A 26,882-nucleotide genomic window follows, 5' to 3' on the forward strand; every position below is an offset into this window, starting at 1 on the left:
ACTGAAGTACCATGTTCCACATCCCAAAGGTGCACAGCCTGCTCTATAGGGTACAGGAATGCAGACATCCCCAAGGATGCAGGGTCTTTTGATTGGAACACGGCCACCCCTTTGATAGCAACCTGGTGTCCAACAGCAACTTCTGCTGACTGTCAGGCTGTGCCAGAGTGAACTCCAAGGTCTGTTTCCTTCTGCTGAGATTCAGGCCTGATCCCACCCACCAAGGTGACCTCCCCTTCCTTACTTGTACTTACAATTCTTACACTTGTAAATATCTGGGGCTCTTCTGTTAAACAGGAGATTCCTCTGCTTATCGACTGTCCAAATATTTTTTAACAAATCTCAGATTAGCACAGAGAAGAGCCCAGGGAATGGGCAGGATGGGGCCATCCACAGCCTGGGGTGTGCTTGGCAGAAGGCATCTGGAAATGGTCTTTCTCTCTTTTGACTAGGGAAAAACAGCCTCAGTGTTATCCTCCTTGAAATATGGCCCATCTCCAAATGGACTTGTCCGACAAGAGACTCTTCTTTGATGACCTCAGGGAAGGGACAGAGGGGAAAAAATGTAGAAGATCAGAAAAGCTTGGAGTCTGCAATGCCATGATCCCACCTGGGCAGCTGTTCCCGAGTCGAGCACATGTAAAGGATCACGGCTGACGTGCAGCTGTACATGGTGAACCCACAGGGGACCACAAGCAGGTGTGCTGTGGAGTCATGCCAAGCTGCTGTTCTGTGGCTGAGCCATGGGAATTGGCCTTATGGCTACAGGGTAACTGGTGAACCTGGACCAGTTACCGGGTAACCAGTGAACCTTCACCCTAAGCCTGGCCAACAGAGTCCAGTCATGTTCAGATGTTCTGAGACCCCAATCTGCAGTGGTCACATCCAAACTGCTCCCCAGGAGCTGCACCAGGAGATGCTGGGGTCAGGCTCAGGTGGTCTGTGCTTGGACTGTGTCAGGAGCCCTGATACAGAGTCAAAGAACATCCTGAGTTGGAAGGGTCCCACAAGGATCATCAAGTCCAACTCCTGGCCCTGCACAGGACAACCCCAAAAACCACCAGTGATTGAAGAGCGTGGTCTGTTTGGTTTTCTTTAGGAGCTAGAGTAGTGTCCATCCCTGGGCATTCCCGAGCCTCATCCACATGAAATCACCACTACCCTCAGCCACTGCTGGTGGTTGTCCTGTTTCAAACAGGAGACTGGACTAGAGATCTTCCGACCCGCATTTCTGCAACTCCAGAAACTCAAAGGTTGGGGTGGCTTTTTTCCCCAGGCTGGTGCAGATCAGAAGGAAAGACATTTATCCAAGTCAAATGGGCAAGGTCCTTCTTGTAGGAATACAGTCCATTGTATTATTATTATTATATGTGTGTGTGTGTGTATATACATATATATATATATACCATGCCATAGAATCACAGAATGGTCTGGGTTGGAAGGGACCTTAAAAATCTCATAGTTCCAACCCCCCTTCCAAGGGCAAGGGTGCCAGGATTGTCCTTAAGAATGCCTTTGTAACAAGATAAGAATAATCTCCAATCAATTCTCTCTGATTTTGCTATTAAAATTATTATTATTATATTACTATATAGAACATATAGAATCATGTGTGCATTTATATCTATACATATGTGCACAAATATAACCCACACAGACACACATATATTTTTAAAAACTCACTTCGTATATGTAAAACATATGTGATACATTAAAAGCCTCCATTTTATGAACATAAATCATGTATGTACCATGTGTAGGAATATATGAGATACGCTGGGCTCCACATGTCCAGCCCATGACTGAGAATGATGGCACTGGCCAATATTGACATATCCAAACCCCTGTCCCAGTTTTCTTCTAATTTCACTAATTTAGTCACAGGCTCTGCCTCCAGTTTGGAGGTGTTACACTGATAAATCCCACTCAGAGGAGCTCCACCATAAGCCAGGCCAGATTTTGGCTTCCCTGTGGGATGCCAGCCAGGGATAAACAAAAAAGGTGTTTACTATGGCTCATGCCATTAGAGGGGACAGTGAGTTTGTCTAACCCCTGGCCCTTCTCTTTTCCTCTTTTATTAGTTATTCTGGATGTTAAGTCAACTCAGCCCCTGAGCAGGACAGGAGGAAGGGCCAATAAAGCATCTGCAGAGGTCAGTTCACAGCCCAGGCCAATAAAACGGCAGGTACCGAACTTATCAGGGCAACATATAACTTGCAGTTTTTCTAACTCAATTGATTGGACTTTTTATCTAAAATAACAGGCATTATAAGATAGGCGAAAGTCGAGATAAGGAGGAAAATTGAGCAGGTCTCAAATCAAGATCAGCCTGGGGACAGGTTCAAACTCCCACACCTGCCCCGGAGGAATCAATGAAAGTTTCTTGGCGTCGTCCGCTCGTTTTCGAAATGCTGCTGGAGTTGAGTGAACTTTGAGACCGTGGCGTTTATTCTGTGATTATAATTAACCTGCTCACCCGTTGTTATTGATTTTGTGTGAAGGGAGGTGGCAGAGTCTGACTGGGATGTGGGTTTAGGAATAGAAGTGGATGGGGAGGGCAGGCAGTTCACTCTGACCGAGTGAGACCCTTCCCTGGCTGGAGGCAAAGGAGAGGGGGCATGAGGGGGATTTCACCCTCCTGCTTGTGGTCCTGCTTGTTTTGGGAGGTGGAAAGACCCTTCAGGGCAGATCTGCACATCCAGAGGGTCAGGATACAGCACTACTGATTTGTCATATTGAAGTAAGGAAGGACTGAACATGGGAAACCCCCGGATAAAAACCTCAGTCATGCCTGGGACTCAGAGCATCCTCCCAGCCCAGGGGAGCATGAGGATGAGACACCCCTCCCAAACCAGCTTCCCCTCTCATGCTCCGCGCCACCGAGGCATGTCCCAACTTCCCAGCAACCAGTCCCCAGAGCAGCCAGCCCCTGGGGCCAGCACTCTCTTCCCAAAATAATCTCAGACATCTGGGGCCGAGCGTCATTCAGAGGAGTCCTGATGTCTGGGGCTCACAGCCTTGCTGATTTTTTTACAGCTCCAGCACTGCAAACCCTGAATATTGAATAATGGTGGCTCCCTGAATATTGAATAGTGGTGGTTCTCTGAACATTAAACACTGGTGGCTCCCTGAATATTGAATAATGGTGGCTCCCTGACTTGCAGATCCAAGAACCTGGCTTGGAAACTCGTAGGAGTTTAACTAATAAATATTAGTTGGGGTTTTTTTTGCCTCTTCTAGAATTTCAGCATTAAGATTAAGGAATCAGAGTTTTCCATCCTCTCCCCTGTCCAGAAAAGTTGCTCCTTCCTTTTCTGCAAAAGCAGAGCCTCACATATGATAACATGAGTCTGGAACCTGGAGCTTGAAAGAAAATTGAGGTTCTCCAAAGCACAGGCAGCTGAGAATCTTGAAAGAGGGGGATGTCTCCTGAACTGTCTGGAGATGTTTGCAGAGCCAAAGGAGACAACACAACCCCCTGGCCCTCGAGGTCAGAGGACAACCTGGAATTTACTTAAATATTAGAGAGCTCTGTGCAAGCAGTGTGGAAAAACCAGGAAGAATTGGCAAAATCCTGCTCTGATGGACCGGCCTGGTATCCTTCTCCCCCCTTTCTCCATCTCTGCCCCCAGACTTGGGTTTTAACCTTTTAGAAGAGCCTGGAGGCAACAGGCTCCCAGCCCTATCCCAGCACCCTGTAATTCCACCCCGCTGTCGCTGGAAGCACCGACCAACGGAAAAGGGCTGAGCTTTGGGAAGAAGAACAAGAGCAGGTCCCCCACCACGGGACCTCTCCTGAAATGCTCCCCCAGCAGACACCAACTTAATTCCCAGGGATTAGGAAGAAACATTTCCAGGCAGCAATTTTGTTATCCCAGATTCAGAAGCATCCAGTACCAGTCCCTGGTGGAGATGGGAGATTGGCCCGGCTGTGTCCCTCATCCGGCTGCCCTCACCCCACCTCTGGTGGAAAACTTATTTTTCCTTGACTTTCCATGATTTTTTGTTTTCCTCTTTCACAAACAAAATGAATTTCTGAGTGTCTCCCAAGGCTGGTGTGAGAGGTGCAAGCCCAGCTGGCTCTGATAAGGAGCTCACAAGCTTTATGGGTCTCTAAAAATAATTTTAAAAAATCACAAATCCCTTTATGCTGCAACATATAAAGCAAGTGGCCACTTTTCAGAAAAAAAAAAAAAAAAAGAGAGGTCCCACTGGTCTTTGGGCCTTCATCTTCCCAAGAAAACATGTAAATTCCCATGTAATTTGCAGTGGGCTGCATTTCTTCCCTATGGAATCTTTTTACATGGGCCCGATCCTGCACCAACTCCCGGTGAACCTCCCTGTGCTTTAAAACAGGGATGGTTTCACCTCTAAGCAATGAATGTGGGTATTTTTGAGGTTGAGGTTTTTTTGTCCATATAGAATCTGGTTTTTGGGGGAGGGCTGGTCCTCCAACCTGGGCAAAACAACCCAGGTTTGGCCTTAGAAAGACAGAGAAAAACAGCGAAAAGACATGGGAATGACTCAACTTTGTTCCCCCCAGCCAAAGGGCTCAGTCTACATTTAGGTATCCACCTAATTAAGCATAAAAAACCCTCTGTGCCAGCAAATAATTGAGAAAAAAATTAATCACTGGGCATTTCTTGGAAAGGAAAATAATATATTTGCTTCCCGTTGACACTGCCCCATACTTGGCTTTAAAACCCAGCCCTTGCCAAAACCCGAAAGCTGAAACATTTCAGCACTGATGGCGGGGTCAGATCTGCATCCAGCTTGGAAAATCTCTGCCCAACTCTTCTTTCTAAGCAAACCCAGGCTGTGCTTTTTGGGGGGATGAGAAAATCCAGCTCAAACTTATCATATTGAAAAAGAAATCACCACCGAGTGCCGCAAGTGTTCGAAAGGCTGCAACAGCACGGGGAGTGCTGCAAGCTCGACATACCCTGCAGCAAGGAGCTCCTGGAAAAGTGTAAAGGAAAACACCCAACATTTTTGGAGCAGGAGCACGGCATCCCTCGGCGTGGCAGAAACTCAGGGCCTTTCAGAAGAGCCTTTAATTTAATACCACTCGTGCCACAGCCAACGGTGATCGAATTATTCTCAAGCGCTGTCACGCACCCGTGTGCAGAAAGACCTCACTGCTCAGGCATGGCAGATAATTGGGCTTAATTTGTCATTACAGATGTATTTACAGCTTGGGTCACCGTGACCAGTGATGTGGGGAAGACTTGGAAAGGCCAGAGAGGTTTCAATGTTTTATAACGTGGGATGTTAGCGTAGACACGCTGCGAAGGGTTTTGTCCTGCGAAGGGGACCCACCTCTTTTTTCTTAGCCACTAGATTAAAAAAAACCTCAATCCAACCTTATAATGAAATTTTCTTCTATTATTAGAGTAAATTTGAGAGGTAAGAGCATATTCTCACCTATTTCCCTGGTTATTTAAGCAGTGTTTCACATTCCCCTGCCAAAGGCGTATTTACGCCTTCCTGCCAGACGGCACCGCGAATTCAGACCCATCGACAAGGTGAATGTTTGGCATTTCCAAATATTCCAATCTCCCTTTTTTTGCAGTCCTACAGGCATAATTACACACATTCCTCTCTCCAAATCGAGTGGTGGCTGTAACAACCCAACCTCGCTGTTACAACCAAGAGGTTTTGGCAGCATAATCACCTTATTCAGGGACCATACGTGCTGGGAATGTGGGGCCAGCATGGTTGTCCCAGCAAAAAAATCTGCATTTCTGCCTCTTCCCTCCCAGCATGAGCAAAACTGGCTGCTTTAAGCTCATGAACTGAGCTCTCTGGGTAGGTTTCCACCTGGTTTCACAGGCAGGGATGAGCCTCAAATGGGAAGCAGAAGCTTCTTTAAGTCTCGTTATAATTAGGTTGCAAAAACCTGGAAGGACCCAAGACGTTGATCTGGATCCCCCCACCTTTCTCTGTCCTGTGTACCCCCAGGAACATCACCAAGCAAGGGGAGATCCCCAAATATCCCATTTCTCCATCCCTTTTTTTTCCTGTGTTCACAACCCTCCACGGGGCTCAAGGAGCAAAATTTTCAATGCAGAGCCCTGTGCCGATGAGAAACAAGGTCTCTGTGAGTTTGGGACAACACTATCAATTTTTTTAAATTGGATTTTCCTTCAAATCACATTTTCCCACCTTATTTTATCAGCCCCTCCACATATCCTCCCCCGGCAGCAACAAGCTGCTGACCTTCAGGCACAGAAACTCGCTGTGCTGCCGCTTTTTCACCCAGTTTGGGATTTTATTTGCTGTTTGGTGCTTTTTTGGTGTTTTTTTTTTCCTAATTTATCCTTAAATTTTTAGAGTGAGAGAGTCTGCACATTCAAAATACCCCTCTGCATTTGGGATAACCAGTTTTGGGGACCTCCTCCCTGCCCTCAAAGCCAAGGTTTTCCCATCATGAGAAGAATACAGAGGCATCAGGTTTGGGCTGGTTTCCTTTGGGAAACACTGCCTGATAAATACTCCTCTGTTTCCAAGGATTTTGCCTCTTTCTTCCTAAATTACTGGCAAAAAAAATATGGAGAGAGCATAATACAGGCTCTTAAAAAAATATTGCTGTTATTCTTGTAGGGATAAAGAAATGCACATGAGGGTGTGTGTGGAGGAGAAAAATAATTAATCCTGGCTTAATAAAGGCTTAGATTAAGCACCACTATCCACTACCTTAAGTTTTATTACTCTACAAAAGTTGATGACCATTTATAATATATTATATACTACACCATATGTTCTATGCAACATATGCACTCGTATTTGGTAATGAGGTGCAATTTTTAATTAAGGAATTGAGTTATTAATAAGGATGACAGAGAGCCCATGACGGTGATATTTTTAATATTATTGCTGCTTTATTTGCAATTTAAAATCTACTGTTTGGGGATTTGAGGGGGAATAAACATTTGCCTGTTTGAGCTTGGTCTTGCTCAAAGATTAGAAACCCTAATTCTGTGGGTTTCATCCCAAATCCCAGACTGACGAGTGACAATTAAATTAGGCAGGAGAGCAGGAGGTGGCTTGAAACCCACAGAAGGGAACAAAGCCCTGGGCAAACCTTCCCCGAGGTGAGAAATGCAACCGATTGCGAAACAGGGGATGTAGGATCCCCTGTAAAATGCAGACACGTCCTGCGGTCCCATCCTGCTGTCCCACAGCCCCGTCTCGCCATCCTCCAGCCATTCCCGCCATTCTTCAGCCCCGTCTCTCTGTCCTGTGGCCCCATCCTTCCATCCTGCAGTCCCATCCCACCACCCCACGGTCTCAACCCTCCATCCGACAGCCCCATCCTTCCGCCGTACGGTCCCATCTCTCCGGGGGCAGGGACAGGAGAGGTTCTGGGCTCCCCTCATCGCCTGCCACCCCACAGGGACAAACCACCGTGTCCTGTGGTGAGTGGGGAAGGTCAGGGGCTGCTTGTAGGGCAGAGGGTTGTAACAAATGCCAATGAATCACTGGGAATGCCGGCCCCGGGATGCGACAGGACAAATCTCTTAGCATCCCTATGGCAAAGCTTAAGATCTGTTTCCCAATATCTCCCCCACCACCAGCATTTTCCAGCCCAGCGTCTGCTCCAGGCTTTGATCTTCCCAGATGCTGTTACTGTGTTCCAGCGGTGCCTGTTTGAGGAGCCCTGACTTCGACTTAGCCAAAAAAAGCCCTAGAAGCACCCACCAGGAATGCTCACAGCCCCCCGCCCCGATTTATTCCTAACCTCCTGAGCCCACAGCAAAAATAAAATCCCCTCTGTAAGCAAAATTAAAGGGAGTGGGGATGGCAAACTGGAATCTGACCCTCTATTCCCAGCCTGGAAACATCCAGGAGGCAGCAAATCGCCGTGGGCTGGATGCGCTCAGACGCCCGTGCCGCCCTCCATCCCTGCTCCCCTCCGCCTGGAGAAGGGGGAAGAGGCAAATTGCCCATCCAGGCTTATTTTGGGAGAGATTTCGAGAGATTTTTGGTGCTGGTAGGGAAGTCTTTTGAGAGGGGACTTTGCAGCAGGTCCTTTTCATGCCTCATTAAGTCGGGAATTCACTGTAACTCCATCCCAGGCAATGCCTGGAGCAAGTTCACTGCCTCGACCGTAGGATCTGATCCTGCTCTTCGGGGTAATGAAATCAGTCACCAAACTTACCCTAAAAAGCCCAAATTTGGCATTTTGAACTCACACCAAGGGGAAGTTTTTCAAATGGGCCCTTGTAGTTTACCCACCCAGCCTTCCCAGTGCTTTATGATGTTTCAACCCAAGCCAAAATTCCTCTTCTTAGGAAAAAAAAAAAAAAAAAAAAAAAAAAAAAAAAAAAGAAGATTTGTATTTCTTTTAGTGTTATTTTCTCTGAATACATTTTCACTAAACTTATTTCCCCTGCGTGTTTCTTTATGGTTACTGGGATATATATACACATAAAAAGGGGAAAAAATGTAATGCCCAATTGCATAGACTGTGAATCCATGTCTGCATAATCAGCTATGCATGCCTAGATTTGATCTTTATTATTAAAAAATTATAATAATTAAAATTTCAGTGGCCTTGCAGATGCCCTGCATTTAGCACTATCCAAAAGTGGTTCTTTGGGAAAAGAAAACAAGACCATTGCAAATATCGCTTGATTTAATAGAGCCTTGAGCGAAGGATTCCGTTTCCACCTTGAGATTCCTCATTGTGCAGAGAATAAAATTAAGGAAAGGCAAAGAAGGAGTCGATTCCACATTGCAGGGACTGCTCAGGTGGTGAGCCAGGCTCGGATGTGGTGTTAAAGTGGGTCTGCGTTGGGTGCAATCCACAACGGTGTTTCCCCCCCCACACTACATCTTTCAGTGCCTTCAGGGTTTTTTACTCTTAAAATCATTAAAATAAAGCACTTCTCCAAGCTCAGAACACCCAGACAGCCTTTACACGCTTCACACAACCCCCTCGATCCCCACAGCCTGCGCAAAGCATCACCCGGCCGTCGAGGAGGGACCGGGCAGCGATCGCGCCCCGACTCGGGGGAGAAGGGGGAACGGGGCAGGTCCTGCTTCCCCAAGGAGGTGTCTTCCAAAAATCCATCTTAATCCTGGATTTAAAACTTTCCAGCGTTCTGGAAGTTTGTATTTATTTATTATTTTTTAATCAAAACCCAAGCACTTTTGACTTAAAATCCAAGGGCTTTTCCATATTCAAGGCAGAGACGTAATCAGACCCGTGCTAATGAATCCCGCGCATTCTGCCGCACTGCCCTCGGCGATCCCGTGAATCCGGCACCCGAATCAGGACCTGGCCATGAAGGGGAGTCCCGTCGCCTTTCTCCCTCATTAACAACCCTTTTCTGGACTGGTTTAACTCGTCCGCTCTTCCCAATACTATTTAAAAGCCTGGATAAAACCCACTTTTTGCCACCAACATGCAGACCTGCAACGCAAACCACAGGGCTCGAAACCCCCAAATCCCCACGCTCAGTCTCTGGCACTTTAAAAGCTGTCGGGTATTTTTCAACTGCAATTCTTCATTAATATTATTTCGGGTTTAGTTTATTTTTTATTAAGAGTCTTTTGAGACCACCGCAAAAAAAAGGTGATTTTTTTTTTCCCAAGGAACAGATGACACCACAGTCAAATACAAATATTCATATGTCTTCATTGATATTCGATTAATATTTGATTATTTAATTCATCTTGCTTTTTTCCTCTACTTTCCACCTTCTCATGGCTTCCCGAAAACATTGCCTGGCTGGTTAAAATTTTATCCTTAATCTGTTCCCCATCTTAACCAATTTCTTAGCACCCAAAGAAAAGTAAAAGACATTGGCAAGGCAAAGTCTTCACCGGCACCCAACTTTCCATCTTTTAGCATCTTAAAATAATGCTAAAGATAACGCGAATCTTGCTAGACACGATGAAAAACTCACACTCCAAAATTCAGTCTTAAGAACACAATCTTAAAAAATATCTGCAGACAAATTTGAGGCATTTTCTTTGTTAACCCCGACGCCGACAGAAATACCTTCACTGAGAGAAGGCGGGAAGGAAAAAAGGGTTTATGAAGCTGCAATGCGAATTTGTGCCCCACATTTCTCTGTCCATTTATCTCTCTTCCACCCCAGGAAAAAATAAAAACAATATTTTAAGCCATTTGGGCCAATTTTTGGTCGTAGGAACCAGAGGCATAATGAAATGAAAAGTTCCAAGACTGGGAGCAGCACAAGAGATCAGGGCTGAAATTTTTAGGACCAAAGTGACGCTGAAATACACGGTTGGCTTGTTCCGATGTGCCTGAGTTCCCCAAAAATCAGGAAAATAAATGTGGATGCATTTCTTTTTCTCCTTCTCCATTGTCTCTCTCACCTCAGCTCTAAATTTCCCTTCAATCTCCCTTTTTCCAGCCTAACTAAACTCCCCAAAAATAATTTTAAAAAGGCTGGAACGTAAAACAACCCAAAGGAAAGATCTGGTATTCACTGGCCAAACTTTGATTTCTTGATTTTCCAAACAAACTTTCCCCGTTTTACACCTAAATCCAGCTCAGGGAGGGGCTACCTGCGTGCCCATGGAATATTGTGGTCCTGGAGACCACGACCATCCCCATCGCAACCCCCAAATCCCCTCGGAGCTATTTGTGGAGCCAGCAGGGCCTTGGCGCCAGAGCTCGTCACATCATTCCTTGCTGCCTCGGGCCTACCCTAAATTTTATTTAAATTTTATCAATTTTTTTTGGCAGCTGTAGTCTTTGAGGATATTTGGAAATGGTTTTTCAGAGTAAATGCGTGTGCAGGGGGGGCAACCGCAGCACAGCAGGGTTGAAGCCGGAGAGGCGGCTCCGACAGCGACATCCCGAATACCCCGAATTTCTCCCTCCTGCCCTTCGCCCATCCTGAATCTACACGCAGAGGGGTACGTGCACCAAAACCTGGGGGTGCGACGGGGTGAAAGCCTCCCTCCCCTGTGCCAATCCCGTCTGTGCTCACCGATGTTGGCGTGCCGGGCGGCCGCGGGCGTCCCTCGGCTCTGCAGGTTGTGCAGCATCGGGCTGTCGAAGGGCGAGGAAGTCCAGGTCGTGGCCATTTCGGGGCTCATATAGGCCGGGTAGGGACTGGAGTAGGAGCTGCCGAAGCCCCTGCTGTACTGCTCCCTCCCGTTAGCAGAAAGGTTCAAGGAGCCGCTGTAAGCCGCCGCCGCTTCCCGGGAAGAGGTGGCAGGGATGGGGGTGCTGGTGGAGAAGGAGAACCGAGGTGACACGGGAGGGTGAGAAGATCCGGGATTGTAAGCGGCGCTTTCGGCTCCGGGCTGAGTCCAGATGGAGTGGCTGGAGACGGGGCTGCCTTGCTGGGAAGAGCCGCTGCTCTGGAGGTAGGGCAGGCTGGGGAGCATGGAGGTGACTCTCGTGGTGGGCACATAGACCGGGGACGCTGCGGCCGCGCTGTGCATGAAGCCACCTGCCCCCTCGTACGCCGGAGGGCCGGGGTTCGCTGCCATGGCTAAACTCTGGTACATCTCGCGACGGGCCTCCCCAAACCCCAGCCGGGTCCCCGGCCGCGATCCAGAGCGATGGGGAGCGGGCGGAAAACCCCCGGCTCCACTTTCCCCGAGGTGAGCAGCGGCCGGAGCGGTCTCGCGTGGGCACAGCCTTCCAGCCAAAACCAAAACACCACCAGCGATGCGATTTTCCTCCACCACCCCCCTTTCCCCACCGCCCACCTTCCCCACCTTCAGCAGGTCCCCGCCGCGTCTTCCAGACCCCAAGCAAGAAGTCCAGGTCCCTCCGGAGGGGAGATTTAGCTCCCGCCTGGATTTAGCTGCTACCACCGGTCTCCATCCATCACCTCCCGCCCCCCCCCCCCGCCCTCCACCATGGGGCTGGGCTGTTTAAAACCCTCGGTCAGTCTCCTCCCTCCCCCCCCCCCCGTCCAACACCCCCCGGGGGAGCACGGGGAGATGCTGCCGGGATGCGGGATGCGGCAGCGGCCGGGCCGGGACCCCTCCGGGGCGGGGAGATAAGGAGGTTAGAGAAGAGGGGGGAGGTGAAAGGAGGGGGTTCACAGCCGGGAAGGTGAGAGACAGCGATGCTCTCTCCTGTGGCCTGGAGCAAAAACCTTTGTCCCGCAGGTACGATCGGTGCTTTAAGTTGTTAATGGCCCCCGGGGCCGGCGTTTGATGTGGGCGGCGGGAGGCGGCTGAGGAGGGCTTGGGGGGAGTTAAATTAGGGAAAAGGGGGGAAAAAGGAGGAGGAGGAGGAGGAAGGCTGGCTCGACCCTCCCACCCCGCGCCTGCCCCACGCGTGTGCTCACCCCCCAAAACCCGACCATGCGTGAACGAGGGGGGCTTAAAGGAGAGAGGGGGTGTTACCCACTGCACCCCCATCAGTGCAGCCCAAAAGGGGGAGCAGACCCCCAGCAGCACCCTCAAAACTCCCCCTTCCTTGTGTTTTTTATCTCTCATTCCCGTTTTTTCCGTGTAGGGAGCTGGAAGAAGCTGTGAGCATAGGAAGGTGACCCACAGGGGACCGGGAATGCCATGGGTATGGATAGGGAGGTGCCTTCTGGAGCCGTGGGGCAGGGGGAGGGTGAGAGGTGCTTTGTCTCACATTGGTTGGTTTCTGATTTGGGCTCCTTTAGGGGAATTTGGGGTGGGTTTGGGCCGTGGGATGCCATCAGGGCCTTGTGGGTGGCTCACAATGGCAAGACCCCAAAAAACACGTATGAAAGGGAGTCAGGAGGGTATCCTCTTCCCAAAAAGGGTCTGGGAAGGGGGTAAGAAAATTTGACACGCTGTTTTCTCTGTAGATCATGGAGGAATCCTGTTGGATGGGGTTTGGAGCCACCTGGTCTAGTGAAAGGTGCCCCTACACATGGTGGGGAGTTGGAAGTAGATGATCTTTAAGATCCCTTCCAACCCAAACTATTCTGGAGTTCTAGGATTCTCTGAAAACCGTTTCACACCGGGACAAGGCCTGGATGGCGGGGGGGGGGGGGGAATTATGGCCGGAGAAATAACTCCTGGGACTGCTTTAGGTTTAACTAACAGATTCCCCCGGCTGAACCCCTGCGCTGGGCCGAATTTAGCAGCAGAAGAGATAACCAAGAGATAAGGACTGATACCCTGGGAGGACAGCGGGAGACGGGCAGGCGGCCGAGGAAAGGGAGAGAAGCCGGAGGCAGCGTTGGGAAGGGGTAAGGATGGAAGCGAGCCGGGAAGAAGGGGGTTTAAGGGAGCTCCGTGTCCCCCTGAAACTCAGGGGATGGTTGGTGTGTAACCGGCCTAGAACGGAGCGTTTCCTCGGGAATCTCCACAGGAGGCGGAAAAGGAGCGAGCTCCCCTCCTGCTTTACAAACAGGAACGGTGATAATAAAAAAATCAACCAAAACCCCATCAAAATCGAGTTCGTTTTCAAGCCCGAGGAGACAATAGGAGGAAGCTTTCGGGGAGGCCTGTAGGAAGGGGCTCGCTGGGGTCCCGGCGTGACAGCGAGGAAGAGGAGCGAGGGGACAGGGAAGAGCTACCCACCTTCAGTGCTGGGGGGGCAGGGGGTGGAGGGGGCGAGGCCGTGGGGTGGGACACTCCCTCGCTGCGGGAAAGGTACAGGGCTAAGACATGCCTGGCTCCTGCTTCTTGGGGGGCTTAGGGGCAGGGGTGCTCTGTCTCCCCCCTCCTTGGCTCCCCAGTATGGCCAGGCTCCCCAGTTCCACTCTCTGACTGGTTTGCCCACGTCACGTGGAAATGGGCGGTGATGGGAGGAAAAAGGGGGGGGGTGAGGGGGGTGGTTGGTATCTGTTGCACCATCCGCCGGGCGCCAGGTTTCATTGCTGGGAAGGAAGGGGAAAAAAAAAAAAAGGAATAAAATAATAAAATCAAAGCAGCACCACGGGACGGCCCCACGGGCAGCCCACGCTGCAGGCAAAGTCCAACCGGGCAGCGTCGTGTCCCCCGTGCACCCAAGGGACACCCGTGTCCAGCCCCCCAGAAATAATCAGGGGTGTTTCCTGAGGGGTACGGACACCCCCCCCCCACCTCCAGCTCCACAGTCCCTTCGGAGACAACCCCTTTCCTTGGGGATATCGCGCAGGGGGGATTTCTCCAAGCTCCTGCCTCATATCTTTGTCCCAAATCATATAGTGGAGAGGTGGCAGCTGCTCTGCCCGTCATGCCAGCCTGTTTGGGGGTGCCCTCCTCAAACCGGGCACCCCTCTCTTGGCACCCCATGTGCTTCAGGGGGTCTAAAGGTGAATGATGCAGTGCAGGGGGGCTCTGCAATTTGGGCCCGATCCCACGGGCACGGAGTCCACGGGGGGCTCAGTCCCCTTTCCACTGTCCCCCTTCTCCCGGGGGCTCCTTTCACGCTGGGATGGCTCCAACCTCTGAGAGTTGTCGGGGGGAGTCTCCCACTGCCCCGTTCCCCGGAATAAGCCTCACACCCTAAAAATTTCCTAGACTCCGGGGTTCCCGTGGAAATCTGGGGGTCCTGCGTGGGAGGGCGGGAGGCGTCTGGAAGCGCCTTTAGGGGCTTGGAAAGAAAAAAAGTAAATTAAAATTTAAAAATTCCGTATGTAAGAGGCAAAGGGAGGAGGGGGAAAAAAAGAGGGGGTGGGGAAAACGATTTATGGGAGAGGGATGGAAGGCGAAGGAAGCACTTGGAGGGTACTCCAGGGTCGGAAATGGGTCCCCGGGGACGTGGGGTCCCCATATCCTCTGCCCAGAGCCACCCGCACTCTCCTTATTACTCCGGAAAATCCAGAGGGAGCACAAGGACTCCCCAAAACCCCAAAAGGGGGATACGGGTGTGCATTGGCAGAGGCTAAAAACGCGGCAGGAGAGAAATCCTGTTGAAACGCAAATATCGGGATGAAAATAGTTATAGACATGTATAGAAATAAAATTATAAGTACAGAAATACATAACAAATAAATGTCAGAAACGGTGTTACTGTGGATATTTATACTTTAGGCACACTGGGAAAACTATGTATTTAAAGAGTATTTAATATAAATATAAACATATGTAAATACAAAAAAATGTATTTAATAAATGTGCAATTATATACCTATCAATAAAAAATTGAGTACAGATGGGACTTAATGGGTATTATAATTCAAAGGAATGTGTTTTACATATAAACATGTATATACTTTCATAGTTAAATAATTTATAATTTATTACACGCTATGGCATAAATTTTAGATATATATATAAAATATGTAAACTATTAAATATCTATAAATAGACATATACTATACTAATTAATGTATATAAAATGAATATAAATATCTAAATATATATATATACAGGATATTAATATATATAAAATATTTGTATATAAAAAACACTTATGAACATCGAGCTATCAGCATGCAGGGAAAGAAAGGAGAATTAAATATATCAGTGTCTCTCTTTATATCCCTTATCCGAAGCAGCTGCCTATCCAGATATGCCGGGTTTTGGAGACACATCTTTCCCTCCTTTGCAAAATCCCTGACGATTTTCTCTCCCAAAGCAGCGATTTGCTGAAGATTCGTTGAATTACTTCAGGATAGAAGCGCTTTCCTTAAAAAAAAAAAAAAAAAAAAAAAAGCCAAAATACAATTAAAACTGATTAAACTCGCCCGAACAGCAACACGGGGAGCAGAGAGAACTTCAAGGACCTGCCTTGGCTTTGTAACTTCCAGGAGAAAAAGTGCAAAACCAATTCCCGTGGATTGTTTTGCGTGTCCATGGATGGATCCAGCCTCTTTCCGCGGGGAAATGTCGGTCCGAGCAGCGAATCGCGGGAATGCGCATCCCAAAAATCCGAGAGGTGAGAAACTGAGCCGAGCCCAGCCTGGTGTAACCCAACAACCGGGAGGGACAGGATGGATTTCGGGCACTTTTTCTCCCGATTAAAAGCAAAAGATGGGACACAGAAGAAAGCAGCGACAAGAAAAAAACTCTGCTCCGCACTCGGAGTTTTTTTTTTTCACTTGCGATTAACGAAATCTGGCTGAAAATAACCCAGAAGAACAAAACTCGACCTTGTCCCTCTCCTTTCCAGTCCCCCCTTCTTCCCCAGACAGGAAAAGACTCGATATGATGCGTATTTTTTGTTTTAAGGGTTCTTTTTTATTTTTTCGTATCGAGGTTAATTCCGTGGTGGTTTTAGAGTTAAAGATTCGGTTGGTGATGGATGCAAAAAGAAAGTAAAGAAAAGAAAAAAAAAAAAGAAAAAAAAGAAAGAAAAGAAAAGAAAAAGAAAAAAAAAAGCGAAAATAAAATAAAATAAAAGGAAAAGAAAAGAAAAGAAAAGAAAAGAAAAGAAAAGAAAAGAAAAGAAAAGAAAAGAAAAGAAAAGAAAAGAAAAGAAAAGAAAAGAAAAGAAAAGAAAAGAAAAGAAAAGAAAAGAAAAAAGAAAAGAAAAGAAAAGAAAAGAAAAGAAAAGAAAAGAAAAGAAAAGAAAAGAAAAGAAAAGAAAAGAAAAGAAAAGAAAAGAAAAGAAAAGAAGAAAAGAAAACACATTAGCAACTGGGGGGGGGGTGTTGAATATGGAAGGAAAGTTGACTTAAAATTTTCTCTGTGCTGAAAATCGAATTTTTAAAAAATCATGGAGAAAATCCGTTAAAAAAATGGGAAAAAACCAGTGGGGAAATGTGGTTCTAGCAGAGAAAAAGGGATAAATGCGGTCGGCGACTGCTGGGCCAAGCATTCACCAGTATTTCGGATTTTTATTATTATGTTTTTAATTATTTTATTTATTCCATGCCTTGGCTGAGGCCGGGAAGGGGTCTGGAGGAGGGGGCTGGGGGGGGGGTGGGTGAAGGGCTGCGGGAGGGAACCGGCCACCCTCGGTTAGCCGGGAAGGGGAGAAACCGATCTCCAAAATATCAGTGCCCTCGCGGGCGGTATAGATCATCTGTAGGTATCTACCCATAGGTATCTATCTATAGGTATCCATAGGTACGGGGGATACTGAGCTGCAGCCGGCCCCGTCTTGTGTCAGAGCAGCCGGTGCAACATGGGAAGGGGGGTCCCAAAGCAGGGGGGTCTGCGTGGCTGCACCCCTGATTTTTTGGGGCAGCGCGGCAGGAGCGGGCCGGGCTGGGAGCGGGGGGTGGCCAGGGGTGGGGGATGAGGCTCCCTGCGAGCCCGGAGACGTCTCGGGACGGCATCACTTCCTCCCGCCTCCTTCCCACCCGTCACGGGGGTCTAGGGATGGAGAGGGGGGCCCTGCCCCCGTCCCTGCCTGCTCCAGCCCTCCCCTGGTCCAGCAAAGGGGGGACCCCGGGGCGTCACCCCCCGATGGAGCCCCTCTGGGGGAGGGATGGACCCGTCCGCCCTCCTGGGGGATAGATCCTGAACCCTCCTCCCCGATGAGCCTTGGAGTTCCCACTCCGGGACCCCCTTGCACCTTCCTACACCCCTGTCCACGGATCCACTTGCACCCCCTTAATTCCTGCCCATGGACCGACTTTCAACCCCCTGCACTCCTGCTCATGGACCCCCTGGAATGTCCAGCCCATGGACCCCTGCATTCCCCTTCACCCCTGCTCGTGGATGTCCTTTTGGGGCAACCCTGATGCAATCCCCTGCATCCCTGCCCACGGAACCCATTTCACTCCCCTGCACCCCTGCCCATGGACCCCTTTCACCCCTGCCCAGGGATCCCCGTACATTCCCTTTATCCCTGCCCCCCACAGAAACATTCCAGCCCAAGGAAACCCCACGGGAGACTGCGGACAACCTCCCACACGGCTGGAGGGGACCAGTGGGACAATGGGACAACCCCCCCCCCCAACCGAGGGCTTGTGTGAGGAGGAGGGAATCCTGCTGTGGCTGCCACCCCCCACCCGGCTCGCGAAAGTCTCTTGTCACACCTTCAGAGACACTTCCCTAAACAAACGTCACATCTGTTTACAGGACAGCAGTGGTCCTAAAATGCCACCAACCCCCCACCTACTCCCCCCATCTCCCAAAGGCCGGGTACTGCCCGTGGGAGAAGGGTGTCCAAGGAGCATCACGGCTCAGCGATGCTTCAGGGGCATTTCTAAATCCTTTCCGACCACGCTGTATGCCCCCAAGTATTATATTATTGCTTTTTCCTCTCTCTTTTTTTTTTTTTTCTCCTTTTCTTTTTTACCTCCAGTGGAAATAAATACAAACGATTTCCTCAGGGACAAAGCCGTGGGATGCGGAGGTGTGTATTGGAGCAGCGGTCCGTGCTCCGATGCAGCAGGAGAGGAGAGAGGCTGAGCTGTGAGGGTCAGAGCCAGGGCAATTTGGGGACAGGCAGGAACCAAAACCCACCTCAAACTTGTATCTTTGGGAAACGGGGGCCACAGGAATTGTGACACCACCCGTGTCTGTACCACTGTGTGTGCGTGGAGGATCCCTGCTGCAGGGGACAGAGGTGTCCCAGAGGACACTGAAAACACAGCGTGGATCGATGTGCTGCGTTCCTGTTCAGCTTTTACCGCTCAAATCGAGCGAACCGAGCCTAAAATACTGCGGCTCTGCACTCCCTGACCCGGGATCCTTTAAATTGGTGGGGAGACATGAAAGCCCAGCACAGAGGGGGCTCCCCCCGGGGGAGAGGGGCTGCACCGCCGTGGCGTGAATGGCTGAATGGGATCCTGTGAGCCCGTCACCCGTGGACGGGGGGATTGCCCGGGACCACCAGCACAGGGAGGGGTGGGCGAGCATTCTCCGTGGTGGGGAGTGATTAGAGGTGCCTCACCGCCGGGGTCCCTGTCGCCCACCCTCACCGCCCTCCACACGTGTGGTTTTATTGTCGTTGTTGTCACGGCCCTTTGACGCAGTGACAATAAAACCGCGCGTGTGGAGCACACCTGCCGTGAAATCGCCCTCCTGGCTGGTGGGTGCCGACTGGCCCCGACAGAGCCCCTCGTGTCTGGTAGCAACAGCAGAAATGATGGAAAGCCCCTTCCCATTCTCCGAGAGGCTGGAAAAACCTCCTCCGCCAGGCAAAAGGCTGAGTTGCCTAAGAATGCACGGGCTGGAGTCCTGGCAGTGCAGAACCTCAGTCACTACCCATCTCTCCATCTTCTATCCATATAACCATATGTCTCTCAACCATCCATATAGCCACCTATCCATCATCTTTCCATGTATCCGTCCAGCCATATAACCTTATATCCATACATCTATTGTAACTTTCTAGGCATTACTGTGTCCATTTACCTATTTGTGCCTATCTACTTGCCAAAATACCTATTTTTTTAAATGTATAGATAGCTATCCATATGTCTGTATCTGTCTCACCTACATGTTTGTTGGCTGTCTCTATGCACTAGATGTCCTTACCTGTCCCTGTGGGGGTCCCCTACATCCCTGACAAGCTGTGCTACCTGTACCCTCCCAGAGCAGTGGCTGCCTTGACCCCCCCCCCCTCCCCCCCGTCCGTCTGGGAATCTGTCACTGGGAAGTTCATACTCTAGATCCCAGACCTATGAGTCTGCCTGCCTGTGGGAATGCCTGGATCCCTGCGACCCACAACCTGACCCACAAGGCTCTCAACTTCGCTACGTCTGTCCCAAAACCATCGGTCCCGCTACATCCCGGCTGGATGGGGCTGCCTCCAAACCCATCTTAGGGGTCTGCCTGCTGACTCCGGGCCGTGCCAAGCCGTGCCGTGCCGTCGGCGGTGCCGTCGAGGCGGCGGGGCCGGGGCTGTCAGCCCCTATTGATGAGGTGTGGGCTGACGGCGGGGAGCGGCGGCCGCCGGCTCCGCTCCAGACTCCCCGGCGCTGGGGTCAGTGCCCCGACCAGCCCCGACGCCGCCGGGAAGGGAAGGGAAGGGCTGGACCCGGAGGCGATGCCCCTGCTCTCCCTCCGAGTATCTCACACCGGGCACCGGTGGGAGCCGCAGCGCTGAAGTTGGATGTGATGAAAAAGGTCCGATCCCAACCCAAATCCTCCATCCCCGGGGTCAGGATGGAGGTTCCAACACCGATTTCCTTCTGGGATGAAAAAAAAAAAAGCGTTTCTCTCTCTGCACTGATGTTGAATTAATCCACCTATTCTGGAGAGGAGTTAAAAAAATAAGACAGATATGAAAGCGAAACGACAAAGCCAAAGTAGTTTTTCATGTGCTGGAAAACTCCAAGCACTGAACTTCCAAGACCAAATCCATGTGAAATGCTCTCACACAAGGAAAGGACAAACAGGGTTGCGTGTGCAGACAAGTGCTGGAGGGCTAAGTGGTAATGCAGGAGGAAGGTTTGACCTTGGATGAGATTACCAGGCAAAACCCACGAAACATTGACAATTCTAAAAAGGAAAAGTTAAAAAAAAAAAAAAAGGCAAAAAAAGTCTAGTCTTTTCCAACAAGGAAAAAACTCCCTCTGGTGCAAGGTGTGTGATCTGAGGTTGACAGTGTCCTCCAGCAAGGGACTCTGGGGGCAGCTGGGGATTTCTGGGAATCTTCCTCCCTTCACCTGGATCTGCCACAGACGAATTTCCTGAGCTTGGGACACTGGGCTGGGCCCCAGCACATGGTCACTCAGCCTCTCTCAAATTCCTTGGCCTCAGCTTTGCAAATGAAAGGAGGACCCAAAGGGTTACCCAGTCCTGGCAGGTGGAGTCCTCATTCCTGGAGGGATTTAAAAGATGTCTGGATGTGGCACTTGGGGACACGGTTTAGTGGTGACATTGGCAGTGCTGGGGGAATGGCTGGATTCAATAATCTCAGAGGGCTTTTCCAATCTAAACGATTCCATAGTTTCATGAAGTGCTGCCAGGGCTCCTTTGGATTATATCTAATTTCCAAGTGATCTACACAACAATTTCAGGAGTTGAGGCAACATCATGGGAATTTTTTTATTTCCTAATTAACTTCCACCCAACTTTTCAGAAATATCCCACCAAAACCTCCCTTCCTCTGCTGTTTTCCAGCCAAGAAAACATAGCAACCTTCCCTCAGAGCAGCAGGAATTCAGACTATGCCACTGAGATTCCTATGACTGCACAAATAAAGCTCATGGTTTCCCTTTACTATTGGGAAGAGTCTTCTCCTTATTCTGCTTCTCCTCCTTTGGGTTTGTACTGTGAAGACAAATGTGGATGGTGTGATATTTTTTGATGCATCTGGTGGTCCCTTAAACCTGCTGGAATCCACTCTGGCTTTGGCTTTTGGGCTCATCCATAAGCAGCTTCACACCCACCTAGGAAGGCTGTCCAGGATGGAAAACCTTGGGTGAAGGTGGCGTTTTGTCATCCATGGTGAAGAGCAAGAAAATACACAGCAGGCCGTAATTGTAAAAGGCATCATAACATGAAAGTTTGTTTTATCATGAAATGATATTGTTATCGTCAGGCAAAGCTCCAGTGCAGCACGAGGGGAAGGAATACTCAGGCGCGTTGCCAAATTTATATCTAATTAGCCCTTGTTCTTAGATCATTAATGCAGTGTTGATATTGTTAATAAACAGTTATATCTGTTGGGCAACGCACTTGGGAACAGATGCACCTCTAGGTTTTCATTGTACAAGTCAGGAATGATGTGAGCCCTGGGGCTGGTGGTGTAGGAAGGGGACAGGTGAAATCCTGGACACCTTCCACTATCCCAGGTTGCTTCAAGCCCTGTCCAACCTGCCCTGGAACACTTCCAGGGATGGGACAGCCACAGCTTCTCTGGATGGATAAGGATATGTCCCCTTCCATAAGGAAGTGGGACATACTCCCTCATCTATTATAATTGAGGAAGATGAAACCTCTGCTTTAGCTGGACAGTGTGAGCTGCATCCTCCACCTGCTCTTGGGCTCTTGTCCCATAATCAGTCTGAGATTTCTTGCTCAACATTCCTGCTGTTGAGATAAAACCAGCAGTGGAGGAGGAACAGGAGGGCAGGGAAAAGGTGTGGCTTTAGTTAAACCAGTTGACAACTCTGGTGAAAAAAAGAAGGCCTGGGAGCCCTCACATTTTTTAGGGTTCCCTGACCTTCCAAAGGTTCTGGGTGGAGGGAGAGCTCTTCCTTTGCCCTCCCATCTGGGTGGCCACCGCCTTCATGGTTGACTCTAAGGGGATAGTGCACTGGTGAAAAGTTGCAGTAACAGCATTTCAAGGAAGAGGAACAAAGCAGACTTTGATTTAGCACATAAAGCAAAGACATCTTGAAAGGACAGGTCTTACCATGGGCTGGAAAAATGTGTCACTGCAGTGTCAGTCTTGCTGGCACCCAAGAGCCTAAGTGAAGGATGGTTGCTGGGCTCTGCAACGATACCTCTGAGAGAGAGAGACATGATCTTGGTCTTGTTTTTGTCACAGAATCATAGAATGGTTTGGGTTGAAGGGAAACTTAAAGATCACTTGCAGCTCCCTGTGAGTCGTCCTGTGGCTCCTTGACCACAATCAGGCTGGATCCTATATTTTTCTTTTTTTTTCCTTCTTTTCCTTTCCTCTTTTACAAAAGATCCCTGGGCACTTTACAAAGATTACCACGTTAAGCCTCACAACAGCACTGCAGGGGAGGTGGATCTTATTATCTGGGAAGACATGGGAAAGGAGAATTGAAACCTTGTGGGGGACAGCAGATCCAGGACAAGACCTGTCTCTCCCAGAGCACTTAGTCCCGTGCCTTAACACAGGATTATGGAATTTTGGCAGAGCAGCTGTGAAGTCTCACTGTAATGCCAGCGGGACATTGGAGGCATTGGAGCATGTTCCAATTTGTAACACCCAAAGATATGTAAAACACCATGGAGAAATGGTTGCAGGCACCCAGAGAGGGCTCCTCCCCAAAATATATGCTTTTGATTTACTGTCTTCTTCTGACAGTGAAAAAAGGACTGTTTTTAGCACCTTTCCACATAGACTGTGGTAAAAAAGTATATCTAATGTTCACTCCAGAAAAACACACATGGCAGAAGTAGAACTCCTTGGGGAACATATTTTTTGGTTCAGTGGAAAATCCCTCCAAAATCAAGAAAAACATCATTTTTTGTTTCATCTGGAAGAGGCAGAAATACAAAATTAGCAAACTGGAAGGTTCAATATTTTTGATTCTAGTCAGACAAAGCTCCAAAGTTTAATAGTTTTGTTCAATTTTTTTTGTAAATTTAATTGAATTTTACTTTTACTTCAGGCTTTTTGGTTTGGTTTTGGTTGGTTTCCTTGTTTTAAGGAAATTCTATTACATTTCTGGGTTAATTGCTGTTTAAACTCAACCAAAAAAAACTAGGCTTGAACTGCTATAAGCAATAAGGTTAAACAGTTCTAATAATTTTCAACTCTGTTTAGGATTCTGATTTTGCTTTTGAAAAGACAATATAATGGGAGCACGAACCTAGATGAATTCAATTTCCATTATAGCTGAAAAAACATTGAATTATTTTGCTTAGATTGCATTAAAATTTGCTCTTTTTTTGAGAGGGGGGAGGGGTGGTTCATATAGAGAATAAAGAACATTTTCAGAATTCAGTCTTCTTATTGCAGTAAAAAAACCTTGACTATTAACAGCAGGCAGTGGGAAAACCAAAGCAGGGGCAAAAGATGTTACATTTTATATTGTTGCAAGCAAAAACCAAACACACAAAGGGAAAAAAAGGCCAAGAAACAACGGGGCTGTTGTTTAATTTTGGCTTTTCTTCTTGTATGGAAAATGTTATTAAAAATATGAGAGCCACAAGTCTCCACTGCAAGTACCAGGATAACTAAAAGTCTCCAGGGTTTTTTTCTCTCTCAGTTGCATCAGGTTCGTGTTTCTGTCATCACCCCTTGCAGATGTTCCTCTGAGATGTTCCTCACCTGTTCTTTGAGCAAATCTCAGCGTCACAGCTGGGTCACATCATCCCTGTCCTTGAGGTGAGAAACACTTAGAGGTAGAATTTGCTCCCTGGAAGTGTCCAAGGCCGGGTTGGATGGGGCTTGGAGCAACCTGGGATAGCGGAAGGTGTCCCTGCCCATGGCAGAGAGTTGGAACCAGCTGATCTTTAAGGTCCCTTCCAACCCAAACCATTTGATGATTCTTTGTTCTTCACATTTCATATCTCATTTGAAATAAAGCAGAGGGTTTTTTTTGAGGACACCCTAAAATCTTCCATTTTCCAGTGGTTGGTTGTGCCAAGAGCATCTCTGATCCTTATCAGTGCCTGTCTCATTTCCTGCCTTTTGTCTGTCCTTGGGATTTCAGCCCAAAATCTGAGTTGACGTGAGTTAAGATGCCACGCAGAGCTGTTCACAACAGAGGGTCACGGATTCATTTAGGTTGGAGAAGACCTCCAAGATCATCCACTCCAACTTATGCCCGATCCCCACCTTGTCACCCAGCCCAGAGCACTGAGTGCCACATCCAGTTGTTCCTTGAACACCTTCAGGGATGGGGACTCCACCACCTCCCTGAGCAGCCCCTTCCAATACCTGACCACCCTTTCCTTTCCTTTCCTTTCCTCCACCATCTGGTGGATCCTGGGTGCCTTGGTTATGGGGGAGATGCCTGGAAAATTGCTCTCATCATCTCTACTTTCTTCAGACAGTCAAGGCTGTCAGCAAAGTCACAGAACCACAGAACAGTTTGGGTTGGAAGAGACCTTAAAAATCATCTTTTTCCAGCCCCCTGCCATGGGTAGTGACACCTTCCACTAGACAAGGTTGCTCCAAGCCTTGTCCAGCCTGACCTTGAACAATTCCAGGGACGGGGCAACCACCCAAGTAGACATATCCCAAACACTTTGGGGGAACATACCAAGACCATTACCATGAAGTGGGTTGGCTGTTGCCTATCTGAGCTGGAGTGCACCAGGATGGATGTGGCCACCTGGCCAAATACCAGCCTGCTCTGCTATAGTTTATTTGGTGTTTCTGAGGATGCTGTGGCCAATTCCCAAGGCTCCACTGCAGGCTGCCCGGGAACCTCTGAGCAAATCTGGGCTTAATGTCCCTCTGCAGTCACTCCAGAGAGGTGGGTCCTTCTCAGGTGTGGGAACTGTCCCTCTCCATCAATTACTGACAATAATTTAGGTACCACTGGGAAGCATCTGAAGGGGATATAGCTGGGCCTCCAGGTTAGATCCTTCCATGAAAAGGTCTCTGTTTCCTTCCTGTATAATGTTGGCCACCATGTGGTGGAGGGTTTGGACATCTTCTGTTGGTGATGGATTTTAGTGGAATTTTTTTCAGAATTCTTGGCCAATTTCACATTTTTCATGTTTAGAGAAAAAAAAAAGGAGGAAAACATACAGAGCTTTTTCCTATTTTTATCCATTTTTTCTGGTTTCTCTTTTCCCCTCACTCATTTTTTTCCTCTCTGCTGCTGGTGGAGCCCAAATGCCTTATATGGACATTTCTGAAAACCATAAAAGAGAAGTATTCAGGGGAGAAGTCTTCCCTTTAGATTTGGTCTCTTTTGGAGCCAGGATCATCAATGAGCTTCTAATTTTACTTTTACTTTTTTTCTTTCTTCTTCCCCACCCTATTCTTATCCTGTCAGATGAGTCCTGATCTCATCAAGATCTCTACATGTGCTTATCTCCTCTCCATTGACTGCAAGAGGGTTGCTCAGTAAATAAAGCTCAGCAAATGGTCACGTCTTCAAAAGATATCAGGAATTTGGATGGAAAAGTGTGTCTGGCCAAGGCTTCTGTGTTGGGCTGTCAGCACAATAACACCCTGACTTGGCTGATCCTTTACAGAGCTGTTGGAGGAGAAAGATGTCCTTAAAGACAGAGATGTCCTTAAGGCTTGGGAAACCCCAGCCCAGGACAGTCTCAATTGTCCTGAGATTTTGGAATGGCCATTGCACCTCTCTTGGGACTTCAGTTGTCCATCTGCTAAAATAAAGGTAATAAAGCCCCATGGGGTGCAACTGGTGAGACTTTGACTGCGACGTGCTTTCCACACAGTCAGGATCTGAGGTGGCACGAGCTGATGGGACATTCATCCCAACCTCCAGCTCGGAGACAAGGGAGGGAGGGATTTGACCATGCAAACAGAGATTAAGGCATTGATCAAAACACTCCTGAGTGGCCTTATGGATAAGTCTATCAGCGGGTAGAGCTTGATGTCCTCCCTGCAAGATGTGCAGGGCTGATGCCGCTGTGGTGATAAGTTGATAGTGTTGACCAGAGGCATTATCAGGGTTGGGGACAATGCAGGACATGAGCAAACACTGGGCAGTGGCATCTCAAGAAAGGCTTTTGGGAGTCACTGGGGTGATGCTATCTCACAAGGTAGACCCTGGGAGCCGCTTTCCCTACATGGAGGGAGGGGTTGGGAGGGGATTGGTGGCTGTGGCAACCTTTGGGCATGAAAGACTGAGGGTACAACTTTATGGGGTTTGGGTGACAGCACTGAAAAATCATCGTGCAAAGCAGATGTCTTGGACTCTCACAAAGTGCCCTGAAATCATCAGTTCTCACTTTTCACAGAATCACAGAACAGTTTGGGTTGGAAGGCACAGCTGGAGATCATCCAGTCCAACCCCACTGCCAAGGCAGGATCACCCAGAGCAGGTGACACAGGAAAGTGTCCAGGTGGGTTTGGAGTGTCTCCAGAGATGGAGACTTCATGACCTCCCTGGGCAGCTGTTCCTGTGCTCTGCCACCCTCAATGGAAAGAAGTTCCTCCTCATGTTGAGGTGGAATTTCTTGTGCTTTAGTTTATGGCCATTGCTCCTTGTAAACTCGTGCATGCTGGGGCTGGAGAAGGCTGCTGGAAAACAGTCTTGGCGTTATCTCTGTGCCTGTAGCTTCCTTTTCCAAAAGGAGGTTGTGTGAATGTGCTGGCTGCACATAACATTTGCACTGACTGGTTATTTCAAGCCAGGTTTGGCAGAGGGGTGGAGACCTGTAGGTAGGAGTAGGAATAGGTACCAGGTATGAGGATTCACAGAGTCTGTCTGGAAGCAATGCTGAGCCAGGAGCTGTTTGCATGTCCAAGCCATGACTGGCTAAAGGTGAAGCAG

General features: G+C 48.7%; 1 protein-coding gene and 2 long non-coding RNA genes across 5 annotated transcripts in view; 1 reads left to right on the forward strand and 2 right to left on the reverse strand.

The window, feature by feature from the left end:
• GATA4 (GATA binding protein 4) overlaps positions 1 to 11,818 on the reverse strand; it is a 31,008-nt gene extending 19,190 nt beyond the window's left edge. For both annotated transcript variants that reach the window (XM_051812220.1, XM_051812211.1), the window contains exon 1: positions 10,971 to 11,818. In XM_051812220.1, the coding sequence (XP_051668180.1) occupies positions 10,971 to 11,496 (526 nt within the window). In that variant the 5' untranslated portion in view covers positions 11,497 to 11,818. The remainder of the gene's footprint in view (positions 1 to 10,970) is intronic.
• The window catches only part of LOC127482349 (uncharacterized), a 91,388-nt gene that overhangs the window by 41,264 nt on the left and 23,242 nt on the right, over positions 1 to 26,882 (reverse strand). The gene's annotated exons all lie outside the window — the stretch shown is intronic.
• LOC127482312 (uncharacterized) lies at positions 11,866 to 15,575 on the forward strand. 2 transcript variants are annotated; one of them, XR_007908508.1, is made up of 2 exons: positions 11,866 to 13,172; positions 15,411 to 15,575. It is a non-coding gene; the product is annotated as an uncharacterized LOC127482312 (long non-coding RNA). The 2 variants fall into 2 exon arrangements; XR_007908507.1 differs by having other exon boundaries at positions 15,494 to 15,575.

This window comes from Manacus candei, unplaced genomic scaffold (assembly GCF_025592945.1).
Source record: "Manacus candei isolate 608988 ecotype Guabito, Panama unplaced genomic scaffold, ASM2559294v1 h1tg000007l, whole genome shotgun sequence".
NCBI lineage: Eukaryota > Metazoa > Chordata > Aves > Passeriformes > Pipridae > Manacus > Manacus candei.